This window comes from Schistocerca serialis, chromosome 7 (genome assembly GCF_023864345.2).
Source record: "Schistocerca serialis cubense isolate TAMUIC-IGC-003099 chromosome 7, iqSchSeri2.2, whole genome shotgun sequence".
NCBI lineage: Eukaryota > Metazoa > Arthropoda > Insecta > Orthoptera > Acrididae > Schistocerca > Schistocerca serialis.
In genome coordinates, this window is record NC_064644.1 from 312,898,092 (window position 1) to 312,915,164 (window position 17,073).

General features: G+C 42.8%; 1 protein-coding gene across 2 annotated transcripts in view; it reads right to left on the reverse strand.

Moving 5' to 3' along the window:
* Positions 1 to 2,098: 2,098 nt before the first annotated feature.
* The window catches only part of LOC126413333 (transmembrane protein 131), a 374,881-nt gene continuing 359,906 nt past the window's right edge, over positions 2,099 to 17,073 (reverse strand). For both annotated transcript variants that reach the window (XM_050083243.1, XM_050083244.1), the window contains exon 25: positions 2,099 to 2,974. In XM_050083243.1, the coding sequence (XP_049939200.1) occupies positions 2,885 to 2,974 (90 nt within the window). In that variant the 3' untranslated portion in view covers positions 2,099 to 2,884. The remainder of the gene's footprint in view (positions 2,975 to 17,073) is intronic.

Sequence of the window (17,073 nt, forward strand, 5' to 3'; positions counted from 1 at the left end):
CAAACTACACAGACAAGACATTCCTCTAAGGTCTGTTGTAAGCAACACAGGCACACTTATGTAACAGCTGGCCAAACATCTGATGGCAGTATTAAGTTCCTATGTCAGTAAATGTCAGCATCAAATCAGAAACTCAGTAAATTTCATTCGGTAGCTACAACAACAATGCCTTCAAACCAGGAGATTATATTGAGCTTTGATGTGGTCTCATTTTTCACCAAGGTGCGGCTTTGCGATTCCCTCAAGCTGATCATGTAGCTTCAGTCCCACAATGCCTAACCTCTTCAAATTTCCTCTTACACATACATTCTTGCCCACAAGGAGTGATTATTATGAACAAACAGATGACATTGGCACAAGGTGTCGTATTTCATCAGTAGTGGCAAACTTATTCATGGAAGATTTTGAAGAAAAACTTTTGAAAAATATATGTTGGTGACACACTTGGTGTACAGCTACAGGGGCGTGAAAGGCTTGAGTAGTTCCTCAAAATCTGAAAACTACACCCCAGCATCAGAGTCATTGTGGGGTTGGAAAAGAAAGGCAACTCCTCTTTCTTATGTCCTGGCACTATGGGGAAAGTGTCTACAGCAAAGCCACCCACACTGACTTGTGCCAGCTTAGTTCCAGCTGGCATCATCCCTCGCATTGTGAGGGTGTGCTACAGATACTGGTCCACAAGGTCCATGCAGTGTATGACCAAGGAAGCCTATCAACAGAGCTCAAGCAGATCCACGGAGAATGGATATGGCAAAGACACAAATCTGATGTGCCTTTAGGCAGAAGTTACAAACCCAGCAAACAGAAAATAATAAGGAAAAAAGGACAGAATTTAGCTCAGCATAACACTGAAAGCATTTCATATCATCATCCAAAAATGCAAGCACTATTAGGTTCTGCGAAAAAGACATGAGACTCCATAGCCCAGGTGTCTACCGTATTCAATGTAAATGCAGTACTGTGTAAGAAGTCAAAAAAAGGTTTCTCACAAAATATGCAGTTGCACAACACTGCAAGCAACAGGGGATTTCATGAAATAAGAACAAGCAAACATGCTAAGATAAACCTCTTCTTTTAAAGGATTATGTCTTAAAGGAATCTGTTGAGATGTGAGTGGCTGATTGTCTGATAAATAGAGAGAGTGGCTTCAATCTAAGTAAGGTTGGGACACAGACTCAGTACAATGAAATCACGTCAGCCCTGACTTCTGCACCTGACACGGGCGGCAGAGGCACTGAGGGAGCAGACTTTGCTACCAGCATTTGGCAATTGCAGCCCCCTACCACTCAAAGTTACACTGGCTGGAAGCAGAATATGTGGTAGGAGCTGATAAAGAGTATAAAGGAGGCACGATGTAGCAAAGATGCCCATTCTACTGTCAAAATAATACTATTTCATCAACAATTGCACTCAGCTGGATACTGAAGAGCAAGATAAATAGTTGATTCACCAAGAGAGTTTTAAGACCACGCTATGAGTAAGGTATTGTGGGAGGATCATATTTAGAAGGAGTGGGCGTTCAAATCCTTATTCAGCAGTCCTGATTACATTACACATGAATTCACGGAATTTGTCTAGACGATTTGTTCAGGTCCTAGCTGCATTTTTAGTGACACTTCTGTCAGTGAGACACTAGATTACAATTTTCCATCTTCAATTATTAGAGAGAAGAGCTCTTATTGTCTTAAGATATTAATAAACTTCTGTTGACTACTTCTTGGTTTTTTGCTTTACATGTTTAATGCAGACATATTATCACTTTTTAAATCAAATATTTCTTGTATGAGAAACTACATAGCACTTGGATATGTTGTTATGAACCTGCGAAAATATCTACCTGAGGAACTTTTTGTAGCTGTCAATTTAATCCCTCTACCATTAACTATGCAGCTATACGAAACAATACATATACCAGAAAATGAATTCACTGTTTGCAAAGAGAAACAAAGGACAAACAGGGCAAGGGAGACAGTGAATTTTAGGTTTATATATATGTCTTAGCTCTACATGCAAAATACTACCGACTGTCTCTGGGAAAAGATAAACAGAATAACAACAGATCATATAAAAAAAATGTTTTTATTTTGAATTTATCCCTCATGACACATAAATGGCATTTTTTATTTTCTTTCTTTCTTTCTTTTTTTTCTCCAAGAGACCATCCATGTGCCAGTCTTAAGGATATGACATTTCTGCAGTCAAGATTCACTGCACAAAATTAATTTGTACATTCTTTGGTGACATGGTACACAATGAACACAGGATTTAAGTATTACAAACATTAGAAACACAATAATTATTTTGCAAATAATGCTCAAAAAATAAAAATAAAAAAATAAATTACATTTCTGAGTGACACACAACCATATACAGTGCTTTTAGTAACATGATAATGAAAAAATATGCAGTTTTCCAATCAAATGAGGGGAACGTCAAATTACAAATACTGAATTTTCCAACTCTCAGTTGTTGTCAGTTTCAGTTTTTAATTTCTTCTCTAGCATAGTTTATTTTAAATATAATCGTCTATGCGCAAGAAGGCAGGGTTTCTGTTGCATTTAAAAGTGAGATTAAGAGGAAATAAACCAAGTGTGCAACAAACACTCACTTGAAATTAAAATAAAACAATTCCTCATTATTATAAACTTCAAGATGGTAAACAAACAAAAATTTTGCAGATATTCACATTAAATTCAAAGAAACTTAGAGAATCTGTTTTTATAGTGCAAGGGAAACAAATTACATGCTTTTCATACCCATGATACAGTTTGATAAATTTTAATGTTTTGACTTCAACGTGTAAATGGAGTAGCATCTCTCTATTGCTAGTGGAAATGTAGTGAATTTACCACCAGCGCCAAAACCTGTATTCTTGCTGAATGATTTAGTTGTTAGCTGGGGGGTTCCAAGATTCAGCTGGACGTGGAAACCAAATAGCGTTTAAAGATGTAAATGGATCAAAACCAAGGCCTCTCTGAAACATAAAATTTTATTATGACTCGAACAGTATGTTTAATAAATGGCTCATTCACACGTACATTTGAATATAGGCAATACATGTGACACCAGAAGCAAGATAGCTCACACTTGATATTTCATGCTGCATAATGCAGATTTATTGATTTAGGCAATGTGAAATAGGCATGTGCCGTTTTAGCACTGCCTAAATTGCCCTAGGACTAGAGCTGACCTCTTCCACAGATGAAGCAGTGTGCAGGTATTACAAACATGGTCTCAAATCAGAACTGCAGAAATTAGACTTACGCCCACTTAACCTCTAACATACTGAGTTCAAAATCATCATGTCAGGTACATCTACAATCACACATTAATGACACTTGTAGCTAAGAGTACTTAGTTTTCAATACATTGAGAGCAAGACCTCTACTGTGGAAAAAAAAAAAAAAAAACTGACACTCTCACTCTCTCATAAATATTATAAATGAAGAGATGCTGTATCTGGTGTCCGAAGAAACAGTACCACAACATGTATTTGGCTTGATGTTCTGACAATCCAATCCATTGGCAGTCATATGTATGCAGACGGTTTTAATTCATTTGTAAATTATGCACGATGGCATCATAAGTACCGGTGTTTGTAATCTGAAATACACTCCTGGAAATTGAAATAAGAACACCGTGAATTCATTGTCCCAGGAAGGGGAAACTTTATTGACACATTCCTGGGGTCAGATACATCACATGATCACACTGGCAGAACCACAGGCACATAGACACAGGCAACAGAGCATGCACAATGTCGGCACTAGTACAGTGTACATCCACCTTTCGCAGCAATGCAGGCTGCTATTCTCCCATGGAGACGATCTTAGAGATGCTGGATGTAGTCCTGTGGAACGGCTTGCCATGCCATTTCCACCTGGCGCCTCAGTTGGACCAGCGTTCGTGCTGGACGTGCAGACCGCGTGAGACGACGCTTCATCCAGTCCCAAACATGCTCAATGGGGGACAGATCCGGAGATCTTGCTGGCCAGGGTAGTTGACTTACACCTTCTAGAGCACGTTGGGTGGCACGGGATACATGCAGACGTGCATTGTCCTGTTGGAACAGCAAGTTCCCTTGCCGGTCTAGGAATGGTAGAACGATGGGTTCGATGACGGTTTGGATGTACCGTGCACTATTCAGTGTCCCCTAGACAATCACCAGTAGTGTACGGCCAGTGTAGGAGATCGCTCCCCACACCATGATGCCGGGTGTTGGCCCTGTGTGCCTCGGTCGTATGCGGTCCTGATTGTGGCGCTCACCTGCACGGCGCCAAACATGCATACGACCATCATTGGCACCAAGGCAGAAGCGACTCTCATCGCTGAAGGCGACACGTCTCCATTCGTCCCTCCATTCACGCCTGTCGCGACACCACTGGAGGCGGGCTGCACGATGTTGGGGCGTGAGCGGAAGACGGCCTAACGGTGTGCGGGACCGTAGCCCAGCTTCATGGAGACGGTTGCGAATGGTCCTCGCCGATACCCCAGGAGCAACAGTGTCCCTAATTTGCTGGGAAGTGGCGGTGCAGTCCCCTACGGCACTGCGTAGGATCCTACGGTCTTGGCGTGCATCCGTGCGTCGCTGCGGTCCGGTCCCAGGTCGACGGGCACGTGCACCTTCCGCCGACCACTAGCAACAACATCGATGTACTGTGGAGACCTCACGCCCCACGTGTTGAGCAATTCGGCGGTACGTCCACCCGGCCTCCTGCATGCCCACTATACGCCCTCGCTCAAAGTCCGTCAACTGCACATACGGTTCACGTCCACGCTGTCGCGGCATGCTACCAGTGTTAAAGACTGCGATGGAGCTCCGTATGCCACGGCAAACTGGCTGACACTGACGGCGGCGGTGCACAAATGCTGCGCAGCTAGCGCCATTCGACGGCCAACACCGCGGTTCCTGGTGTGTCCGCTGTGCTGTGCATGTGATCATTGCTTGTACAGCCCTCTCGCAGTGTCCGGAGCAAGTATGGTGGGTCTGACACACCGGTGTCAATGTGTTCTTTTTTCCATTTCCAGGAGTGTAGAATGGGCATGAAAAGATACAGCTACAGATAGGCCATCAGTGCCAACTTTATGCCGAGGATTATTAAATTTTAAGGATAAGCGATCCAATTTAGTGTTATTTCAAAAGTAATTATAGTTAAAAGATATTTATTGAGCTGGAAAACTGGTCATATTGCACAGTATACTTGCTCCAATCTCAAGTAACTATTATCTGCATTAATGATACGGCACAGAACTATCTATTTTCTAAGAGTGATTAAATGACAACTGGGAAGACAGTGGAGGGCAACCACCCAATAGAGATTCTTTACAACTCACGGTGCCGCAGTTAGCTGGTTTGGATGAAAAGAAAACAATAATTTACAGTTTAAGTAAGCCAATCTAGACTTAGTAAACAAAATATAATTTATAAAGGAAGAGTATGAGTAAATTAATGCACTTGTAACAGCTCAGCCACAAACAAATATTGATAAATTAAACAATGTCTGGTTGTACATGGATGGCCAGTTTGTGTTGTTAAGTGAAAGATGAAATGAAACTTCAAACAAATCAACTGAAACAGAGGTTATATCTGATGTATAACGTCACACATAGCAACCATCAATGTTTTTAAGTGTGGAAAAACGGTAGGGAGAATTTAGATTTAGGTCTATATACAAACTCTGTAAGCCACGATATGGTATAAAAGGTACCTTGTACCACTACTAATAATTTCCTGTCCAATTCCATTCACAAATGGATCATGGGAAAAATGACTGTCTATATGCCTCCAACCGAGCTCTAATTTCTCTCGTCTTCGTGGTCTTTACACAAAATGTACATTGGCGGCAGGAAAATTGTTCTGCAGTCAGCTGCATCTGCCTATCCTCTAAATTTTACCATAACACTTGCATGCAGATCAAATCTACTCAAAACAAATTCAGCAGCACACGTCTGAATTTCTTTGATGTCTTCCTTTAATATGACCTGATACGGCAGTACTTCGCAAGTACTCTGCTGCCTGAGTAAATGCTTCCTTTGTGTAGTGCACCTCTTACCTATCAAGAGGAATCCTACACTTGTCCACCACATAACCCAGGTCCAGAATTCTGCAATCAAGTCCATCCCAGAAATGATGGAGCCTCTGGTTGAGACCCTCTACTCGGCTGTAAACAAAAGGTCTCCCAATCAATTTCTGGGCATGATACTGCAAATTGTGAGATCTGTTTGCAACCTGCGAGACAGGCTAACATCCTTCACCATTTCCACCAACAGCCCGTATGAAATGAGAATGGACGCGGAATCCAAGCAACAGACATCATTGGTGCCAAAATGAGCCACAACCTGCAGATGACTGCACCCTGAACCCTTGATAGCCACAGGCAGAGCCTTCTCCACATCTCAGATAAGACCCCATGGCAGGCATACTGGGCACACATTTAGTTTTTTTCCTGGCTCTTACCCTATCTTCCTAAAGGGTTCCATATCACAGCTAATATTTATTGGAGTTTCCCATAACTAGAAAATCCCTCCCCCCACGTGTCTGCTCAGCCCCCTGGTGAAGGAGTGGCCACATGTCCACTCACAGGGTGAACACGTGAGGCCAGATGGCTGGTCCCTACATTGACACTCTGACTCATGCTACGTGAATGCATTACAACCTGCCATTCAGCCTTCAGTGACAGTGGATCCCCAACGTCGGGTACACTGTAAGGTGCCTCAGTAGCAGTAACTATGGGTGCAACAAGTGGCACATGTGGTGCACCATGCGACATGCCGATTCTCCACCATTTTTACACCACAAGGCAGCAGCAGCCTGAAAATGGCTGACCATGGCCAAAAGCATCTGTAACTGTTTGCGAACTGCGGCCAGCTCCTACTGCGCCCACACACAGAATGTACCCATCCTACTATGAGAAATGAGCTGTAGAAGCACACAGAAAAGCTAGCTATGTAACTTGCTCCTCTCTTAATGTTTCACTAGTGCAGCAAGAAAGTCAGTTAAATGTTGATACAACTGAACTGAGAAGAAAAGTCACAGATATTTTATTTTGACTAGTCATGCAAGCATGTAGCACTGTTTCACAGCTGCGAGAAAATAAAAAAATAAAAAAATGTGTTGGAGGAAGAAATGGAATGAGAAAGTACAGCACTGACTGAAAGATAAGAAATGGGACAGAGACCACAGGCCAAAAGAAAACAGACCAATCTTGTTGCTGAGCTCTCACTAAGTTTGTTCGTGGGTAAAACATTTTTCTAATGAGATGTATATTTACCAAATATTTTCTTTGGTTAATGAAGTGTAGATCTTAAAAACTTATGGCCCTTATATAGAAGTGGATGTGAAATGGTTGATGAGGATTTTGAGTTAACTAATAACTACAAGATGATTCTCTATACTAGAGTTGTAATCAGTTTCAACTAAAATGTGATTACTGTCGGAGACGGGACAAGGGACAGTACAAAAATAAAATGAAACTTTAAGGGACTGAATTTTTTTTTTTTTACAAAATATTACTGGTTTTAAAAAAGGCTGTGTAGCATTAGAATGAAACATGGACTGAACTGCACATGATTAGCATTTATTAGTGGTAGTTACTAAGTATGATGTGAAAAGCATTGTTTTCTTCTTCTTTATATTGAACACTACTTTGCTAGCAGTCTGATTACAGTGAACTTGATTTTATAATACGTGACAGGAATAAGATAGAATCAAAAAAGGATTTATTGATTTATTGGGGAGGATTGTCTTAGTGAGGCTATCTCAAGGAGGAGGATCAGATTTTAGTAAAGTACAGGTAAGATGATTTTAGTTTTATGGGAATTAGGCTATGGTCTAAGCAAGGGTTCTAGAGAAATCCTCCGAAGAAGGCTTCTTTAGCTGACTTTTGAACTCAAACAAGCTCAACAAGCCAAATTTTTCATACAAAACCAATTTACATTGGGTTGTGATGCCATTTGAATGCTGCCATAGATCACAGAGTTGCGCCAGCATGCATTATGAACCTTGTGCTGCAGAATATTTGGTGACATTTGCTTTATTTAGTACCAAAGCCTATAACTTATCTTATTTGCAGCTATCTTATTTTCTCTTAAAGTTGTTATGTTTTGAATTTTTCAGGCCCCTCTATACATCGTAGTGCAGTAATGACTGGGCCTTGATAAAAGTAAAGTATCAGAGAACTGAATTCAGTGGTTCTCTGGTTACAAACTCTGATGATATCTCCAACATTGGGAGATAAAATGATCAGCACTGAAATCTTTATCTGACCATGGCTAAACACCCATGAAACTATAATCACAAATGATATAAATACTACCCATGAAAGCCTGGAAGGTATATACAGCCCTCAGTAAATGATGGTGAATCATAAAGAGAATAACATGTTAGTTACATAAAGTGGCAATAGTTTCTAGGAAATTACTGGAGTTTTCTCTCCCCCTTCCCCTTTATTCTGGTAATTTGGAACGGTTCCGAAGATGCCAGGGCTTTAACTGTGACTTCGGTTATGACAACAGCCTTTGACAAAGAGACTTAGATAGAAGCAGCAAAGTATTTTTAAACAAGGTAGCAAGCAGACATAACTGGAAGCATTTATATAAGTACTGGTGAAGAGCTATTATGTGTAACTTAATGAGGTCATTCTTGGACAATAGATGATAACACACAGGGGGAAAAAACTACAAAGAACGAAACTTGTCTAGCTTGAAGGGGAAAACCAGATGGCACTATGGTTGGCTCACTAGATGGTACTGTCATAGGTCAAACGGGTATCAACTGCCTTTTTTAAAATAGGAACCCCCATTTTTTTATTACATATTCGTGTAGTATGTAAAGAAATATGAATGTTTTAGTTAGACCACTTTTTACGCTTTGTGATAGATGGTACTGTAATAGTCATAAACATATGGCTCACAATTTTAGACTAACAGTTGGTAACAGGTAGGTTTTTTAAATTAAAATACAGAACGAAGGTACGTTTGAACATTTTATTTTGATTGTTCCAATGTGATACATGTACCTTCGTGAACTTATCATTTCTGAGAACGCATGCTGTCACAGCACGATTACCTGTAAAGACCACATAAATGTAATAAATGCTCAAAATGATGTCTGCCAACCTCAATGCATTTGGCAATACGTGTAACAACATTCCTCTGAACACCGAGTAGTTCGCCTTCCGTAATGTTTGCACATGCATTGCAACGTGCTGATGCATGTTGTCAGGCGTTGTTGGTGGATCACGATAGCAAATGTCCTTCAACTTTCCCCACAGAAAGAAATCCGGGAACGTCAGATCCGGTGAACGTAAGGGCCATGGTATGGTGCTTCGACGACCAATCCACCTGTCATGAAATACGCTATTCAATACCGCTTCAACTGCACGCGAGCTATGTGCCAGACATCCATCATATTGGAAGTGCATCGCCATTCTGTCATGCAGTAAAACATCTTGCAGTAACATCAGTAGAACATTACATAGGAAATCAGCATACATTGCACCATTTAGATTGCCATCGATAAAATGGGAGCCAATTATCCTTCCTCCCATAATGCCGCACCATACATTAACCCGCCAAGGTCGCTGATGTTCCACTTGTTGAAGCGATTGTGGATTTTCCGTTGCCCAAAAGTGCACATTATGCTGGTTTACATTACCGCTGTTGGTGAATGACCCTTTATCGCTAAATAGAATGTGTGCAAAAAAAATCTGTCACCGTCCCGTAATTTCTCTTGTGTCCAGTGGCAGAACTGTTCACGATGTTCAAAGACGTCACCATGAAATTCCTGGTGCATAGAAATATGGTACGGGTGCAATCGATGTTGATGTAGCATTCTCAACACCGACGTTTTTAAGATTCCCGATTCTCGTGCAATTTGTCTGCTACTGATGTGCAGATTAGCCGCGACAGCAGCTAAAACACCTACTTGGGCATCATCATTTGTTGCAGGTCATGGTTGACGTTTCACATGTGGCTGAGCACCTCCTGTTTTCTTAAGTAACGTAAATATCCGGCGAACGGTCCAGACACAGGATACCGAACAGCATACATAGCACACGCCCGTTGGGCATTTTGATCACAACAGCCATACATCAACACGATATCGACCTTTTCCACAATTAGTAAACGGTCCATTTTAACACGGGTAATGTATCACGAAGCAAATACTGTCCCCACTAGTGGAATGTTTCATGATACCACGTACTTATGTGATTGTGACTATTACAGTGCCATTTATCACAAAGCGAAAAAAGTGGTCCAACTAAAACATTTATATTTCTTTACGTACTACACAAATATGTATTAAAAATGGGGGTTCCTATTTAAAAAAAAAACACAGTTGATATCCGTTTGACCTATGGCAGCGCCATCTAGTGAGCCAACCATAGCGCCATCTGGTTTCCCCTTCAAGCTAGACGAGTTTTGTTCTTTGTAGTTTTTTCGTTTGATGCTTATTTCATGAGATATTTGACCCGGTCACTATCAATGGACCACCCTGTATAGCTCTGAAAAGACTGAAATCATATTTAAATAAATTCTAAACTATCATTAGAAGAGTAAAACATAAAATATTGCTGTTGCACAGGAACAGCACTTTGATTAATAAATTTAAGCTTACTTTGAATAAGGCTCTGGGTTCCTTAAACAACAACAATATCTCAAAGTTATTGCTTTAATACAGTTAATAAAGTTAACACAGTATGCCTAATACTTCCAGTCAAAAAGTATGTAAATAGCAGATTTTAATTGGGTCTGACACCCTAAAAATATTTAAGTATTTGAAAATAACTAATACAGTACTATATTAACACATTACTAAAATAGTACTAATATTTTGAAACTGAAAATTTAACATTATGTATGTATTTAATTCTCTATTTTATAAAGACTTTTAATATTGATCTAAATGCCATTATTAGGGCTAGAGTATCTTTAGAAAGGTGCAAGGGGTGACCACCTGACTGGATTACTGAATATGAAGTCGTTGATGATGACTGGTTGGATATCCAATTCATCCAAAACATCTCGGTGGGCATGAAGAACAGCCAAGTTGTTCAGTCGCTTCTGTCCCATTGTTAATCGGAGATATGACTTCAGACGTCTAAGGGTGCTAAATAACCTTTCTGTTGTTGCTGTCGTGATTGGAACTACTTAGAGAAGCTTAATGCACTTCACTACTTCACATAATATTTCTACAACTGCAGGCTCTTGTGTAATGTACTTTCTTATACCACACGTTTTTTAAGACCAGCTGTTTTTTTTAGCGATATCAGCTAACACATTCAAGTGTAAGTGCAGTCTCTCAATGTCTAGGTCATTTTTGAAAAATCAGCTGATTTTTTTCAAATTTGTTTCCCCTCTGTTTACTAAAAGCAAGCACTATTGTTCAACTGCAATGACCTGTGTGAGTCCAGTTGAAGCAAACAACTCAGTAATGCAAGATTGCACCATTTCACAAACTTCAATGTACATAGCTTTGTATTATTCCTTTGGGGTTTTGAAGGTGTGCCGTGAACTGGTTTCATTACTTTCATACTTCTTTGGTATAATTCGATTCCGAGGAAGCGAAGGATCATAAACTTGTGAAAGTTTTCTTTTAAACACAATTCTCAAAAGTGTTCAAAACTATCATGCCTTCCATTCAATACACAAATCAAGCCCTCATATACTTTTTCCAAATCAGCAACACTTAGATGAGGGCACTAAATTTTTCATTGACACCCTCTACTGGGTTCACTGCATGGCAATAAAAACATAAAAAGAAATTGTAACATTGACTCAAGATAGCCTGCACATTTGTAACCTGCCTCTGTTTTGTCCTCTGCAGGAAATGTTTCAAAAAACTCTAGAAGTTCTTCAAAGTATTTCAATATTCTCAAGATACTAAAAGCATGCATAGTCCATCGAGTTGGGCAAAGGGGTCATATACCAGCTTGGTCGTTGGTGCTCTCACAACGTATGCTTCTTGGAAGTCCCATCGTTTTTTTGGATTCCATTACGGTGTGCTTGACTAAAGCCATAATACCCCTCATAGAAGTAAAATAGCAGGGACTGTCTAGAACTGCCAAGTTTAAACTGTGAGCAGTGCAGTGCACATAATGTGCTTTTGGTTGTATATCCAACCCTAACTTTTTTAGTCCTTTGTGAACTTACCTCTCATATTTGAGGCACCATTATAGCACTGTCCTCCTAAGTTATCCAGTGACAAATCAATACGAGCAAAAACATCTTTTAAAATACTAAACAGAGTTTGTGATTCAGTGTTGGGGGAAGAAATGCATCTTATTTGTTTGAAGTAAACTGTAATAGACTTTTAGCATCTGCCTCTGTAAGTTTCGCAAAAAACTCTTTCGGTAGATGCTTCATATTCTAACCACGTATATCTGATCAACCAAGACTTCTGAAATGATCTTCCCTTACGAGATTGTCCAGGTTACGGCTGTGAACGGTTCTCACCTGAAGACAACGAAGCAATTGACAACACAATAATTGTTGGAGGTTGACCTGCAGTATCATCAACTTCCAAGTGCGCCTTTTTGGTAACAAATTTATCCCTTGCAAACTTAATTCACAATACACAAAGAGGCTAAAGTAAATGAATAAAATATAGTCATATAAAATAGTCCACTAGACACTAAAGTCAGAACACTAAATAAGTCTGCAGTATGCACTGAATGAAACTATTTGCACTGAATGACTGCAACAGCAGGGTGGGCTTTATATAGCTGCGGCATCGTAATGTCTTGAAGCATCAAGGTGATACAAGGTGGAGGGTTCCAGGAACTTCTGCTCCAGTCCTTTTGATGTCACTGCAGCTGCAGCGCTGGCCCACCGGCACCAGACTTTACCCGAAGGTTTGCGCACTGGGACAAATTCTAAGTGTGCCCGCAGCACCGTAACACTATATGATTCCCACCACTTGTTTTCAGTTAACCTGATTACTACTGTAATAATTATTTGTTTTAACTCATTACTGAATGTATTTTAAAAGGTAACTATCGTCAAACAAGGAAAATAAAAAATTTCAACATAATTTTCTGATTTTACAAAGCTTAATATAACTAACAATTTTCTTAAATTATTGGGGAAGCTCCACCGACCAAAACGATTTTTGAGGGGGCTTGGGCCCCCTCAGGCCCCATGATGGAGTCGGCGCCTGTGATAACACGTTATCCTCAAAACTATTTACCTGTTACAAGTGAAACAAGGTAATTTCATACTATATAACTGGTATAAATAAATGAATAAATCTTTCTTTTTACAATGTTTCTGTATTATAAATCAAGAAATACCTTATATAATCTTGTCATTAATATATGTGTAGCATATAAGAGAAAAGGTTAGTTTGTGTAGATGTCCCATTAGATATGATAAAATGTTATTGAGACTAAAATGCACGAAGAACAAGGTAAGGACATAACACTAGTGAGTGCATCCCAACACGTTAAAACCAAAATACATTAAAGTTTCGTGTTGTGAACAGTTTTATTTAATAACCTGCATGACATTTAAATCTCTCTGTCTTACCAGACAAGTACTGGTTTACGTTCTTCGCTGCAATGGAAGTGTTTATCATCACTGTTAAGTGTTAATGTGTGTATGTTTAATAAACCAATGTGTTTGTAATAAACCATTGTATTTGAACAGAGAAAAACTTGTGTTATTCCTGTGGTGTCACCGCCAGACACCACACTTGCTAGGTGGTAGCCTTTAAATCGGCCGCGGTCCGTTAGTATACGTCGGACCCGCGTGTCGCCACTGTCAGTGATAGCAGACCGAGCGCCACCACACGGCAGGTCTAGAGAGACTTACTAGCACTCGCCCCAGTTGTACAGCCGACGTTCATAGCAATGGTTCACTGACAAATATGCTCTCATTTGCCGAGACGATAGTTAGCATAGCCTTCAGCTACATTTGCTACGACCTAGCAAGATGCCGTATTCAATTGCTAATTAATATTAAGAAGCATGTATCATCAAGAGCGATGTTCTACAATTATGGATTAAAGTTAAGTATTCCAGAAGCTACGTACTTTTCTTTATAGCATTCATTACATATCCTGTTTCAGACCTCACGCCAGCCTGCGTGAGTTTAAGCGCGTGCCTTTCGGCTTCCTCTCATTGTCTAGACACAACATTTTTGGCGACGAGGATGGGATACGTGGTTGAGAGCATGGCGTGTGCCGAACAACAATCCGCACCACCGCGGAAATTCTTTGCATGGCCGAAAGCCACTTCCCCTTGGCAATGCTTACACATCGATTTTGCTGGTCCATTCCAGAATGCTCGATGGTTGGTTGTTGTCGATTCCTTCCGTAATTTTCCTTTTGTTGTCAGGATGTCTTCCACGACGTCTTCAGCCACCATCCAAGCGTTATCTGCTATCTTTTGTATTGAAGGTCTTCCACAGACTATTGTTTCCGACAATGGCCCACAATTCATGTCCGCAGAATTTCAGTCATTCTGCAAGGCTAATGGTATTCAACATCTGACATCCGTGCCGTTTTCGCCTCAGTCAAACGGTGCCGCTGAACGATTGGTCCGGACTTTCAAGTCACAGATGTTGAAGTTGGAAAGAGTCGCATTCTCGGGAGGACGCGTTGTTGCTCTTTTTGTCTTCGTATCGCTCTCAGACCCGAGATGGTCGCTCGCCGGCTGAGTTGCTCCACGGTCGTCCTCATCGGACCTTGATGTCTTTGCTACATCCGCCGCATCAGGTTCCTGTGCAGCGGCAGACTCCTGCTTTTGCTCCAGGCGACGTTGTATACTATCGCAACTATCGAGGTTCACGGCGTTGGCTCGCTGGGCGCATTCTTCGCTGCCTCGGCCGCACTATGTATCTGGTTTTGGGGGCCACTGGTGAGGTGCGTCGGCATCTCAATCAGCTGCGCCTCTGTCGTCGCACGGGTTCTGCCGCTCCCCATCTGCTTTCAGCGACGGTGCCGTCCGGTCAGCGCCCTGGGGACCCATCTACTGGCTCGCCTCATCCCCAGGTGTTACCGACGCTGCCTTCCATTTTGCCACATGGCAACGCACCGCCGCCGCCTGTTCTCCTGCCGGCGCCGCCCACAGTGGACGCTTCGCTGCAGCCGCCAAGCGCCTCCCTGGGTCACATGCCGCCGATCGCTTCCCGTGACCAGCTGTCCTCCGACATGGACCTCTTGCCCGCTCCGGACCAGATGTCGTCTTTGCCCGTCGGGTACCCCGACGCGATGGAGGTCGAATCTTCGGCCCCTCCTGTCTCTTTACGGGCGCATACACCGCATGTTGGTGTGCACCCTGGACTAGGTTTTCAGGCGTTTCCTAGCTCCCCTTGGACCGAATGGCCGGGTGCGGGTGGCACAGCCTCGCCTGTTGTTAGGCTCCCCACCTCGTCGCATACGTCAACATGGGGTCCTCTCCACGGCGGGCGGAAGCCTTATAACACAACCGTACGCCGATTTGCGGGGGAGGAATGTGGTGTCACCGCCAGGCACCACACTTGCTAGGTGGTAGCCTTTAAATCGGCCGCGGTCCGTTAGTATACGTCGGACCCGCGTGTCGCCACTGTCAGTGATAGCAGACCGAGCGCCACCACACGGCAGGTCTAGAGAGACTTACTAGCACTCGCCCCAGTTGTACAGCCGACGTTCATAGCAATGGTTCACTGACAAATATGCTCTCATTTGCCGAGACGATAGTTAGCATAGCCTTCAGCTACATTTGCTACGACCTAGCAAGATGCCGTATTCAATTGCTAATTAATATTAAGAAGCATGTATCATCAAGAGCGATGTTCTACAATTATGGATTAAAGTTAAGTATTCCAGAAGCTACGTACTTTTCTTTATAGCATTCATTACATATCCTGTTTCAGACCTCACGCCAGCCTGCGTGAGTTTAAGCGCGTGCCTTTCGGCTTCCTCTCATTGTCTAGACACAACATTTTTGGCGACGAGGATGGGATACGTGGTTGAGAGCATGGCGTGTGCCGAACAACAATCCGCACCACCGCGGAAATTCTTTGCATGGCCGAAAGCCACTTCCCCTTGGCAATGCTTACACATCGATTTTGCTGGTCCATTCCAGAATGCTCGATGGTTGGTTGTTGTCGATTCCTTCCGTAATTTTCCTTTTGTTGTCAGGATGTCTTCCACGACGTCTTCAGCCACCATCCAAGCGTTATCTGCTATCTTTTGTATTGAAGGTCTTCCACAGACTATTGTTTCCGACAATGGCCCACAATTCATGTCCGCAGAATTTCAGTCATTCTGCAAGGCTAATGGTATTCAACATCTGACATCCGTGCCGTTTTCGCCTCAGTCAAACGGTGCCGCTGAACGATTGGTCCGGACTTTCAAGTCACAGATGTTGAAGTTGGAAAGAGTCGCATTCTCGGGAGGACGCGTTGTTGCTCTTTTTGTCTTCGTATCGCTCTCAGCCCCGAGATGGTCGCTCGCCGGCTGAGCTGCTCTACGGTCGTCCTCATCGGACCTTGATGTCTTTGCTACATCCGCCGCATCAGGTTCCTGTGCAGCGGCAGACTCCTGCTTTTGCTCCAGGCGACGTTGTATACTATCGCAACTATCGAGGTTCACGGCGTTGGCTCGCTGGGCGCATTCTTCGCTGCCTCGGCCGCACTATGTATCTGGTTTTGGGGGCCACTGGTGAGGTGCGTCGGCATCTCAATCAGCTGCGCCTCTGTCGTCGCACGGGTTCTGCCGCTCCCCATCTGCTTTCAGCGACGGTGCCGTCCGGTCAGCGCCCTGGGGACCCATCTACTGGCTCGCCTCATCCCCAGGTGTTACCGACGCTGCCTTCCATTTTGCCACATGGCAACGCACCGCCGCCGCCTGTTCTCCTGCCGGCGCCGCCCACAGTGGACGCTTCGCTGCAGCCGCCAAGCGCCTCCCTGGGTCACATGCCGCCGATCGCTTCCCGTGACCAGCTGTCCTCCGACATGGACCTCTTGCCCGCTCCGGACCAGATGTCGTCTTTGCCCGTCGGGTACCCCGACGCGATGGAGGTCGAATCTTCGGCCCCTCCTGTCTCTTTACGGGCGCATACACCGCATGTTGGTGTGCACCCTGGACTA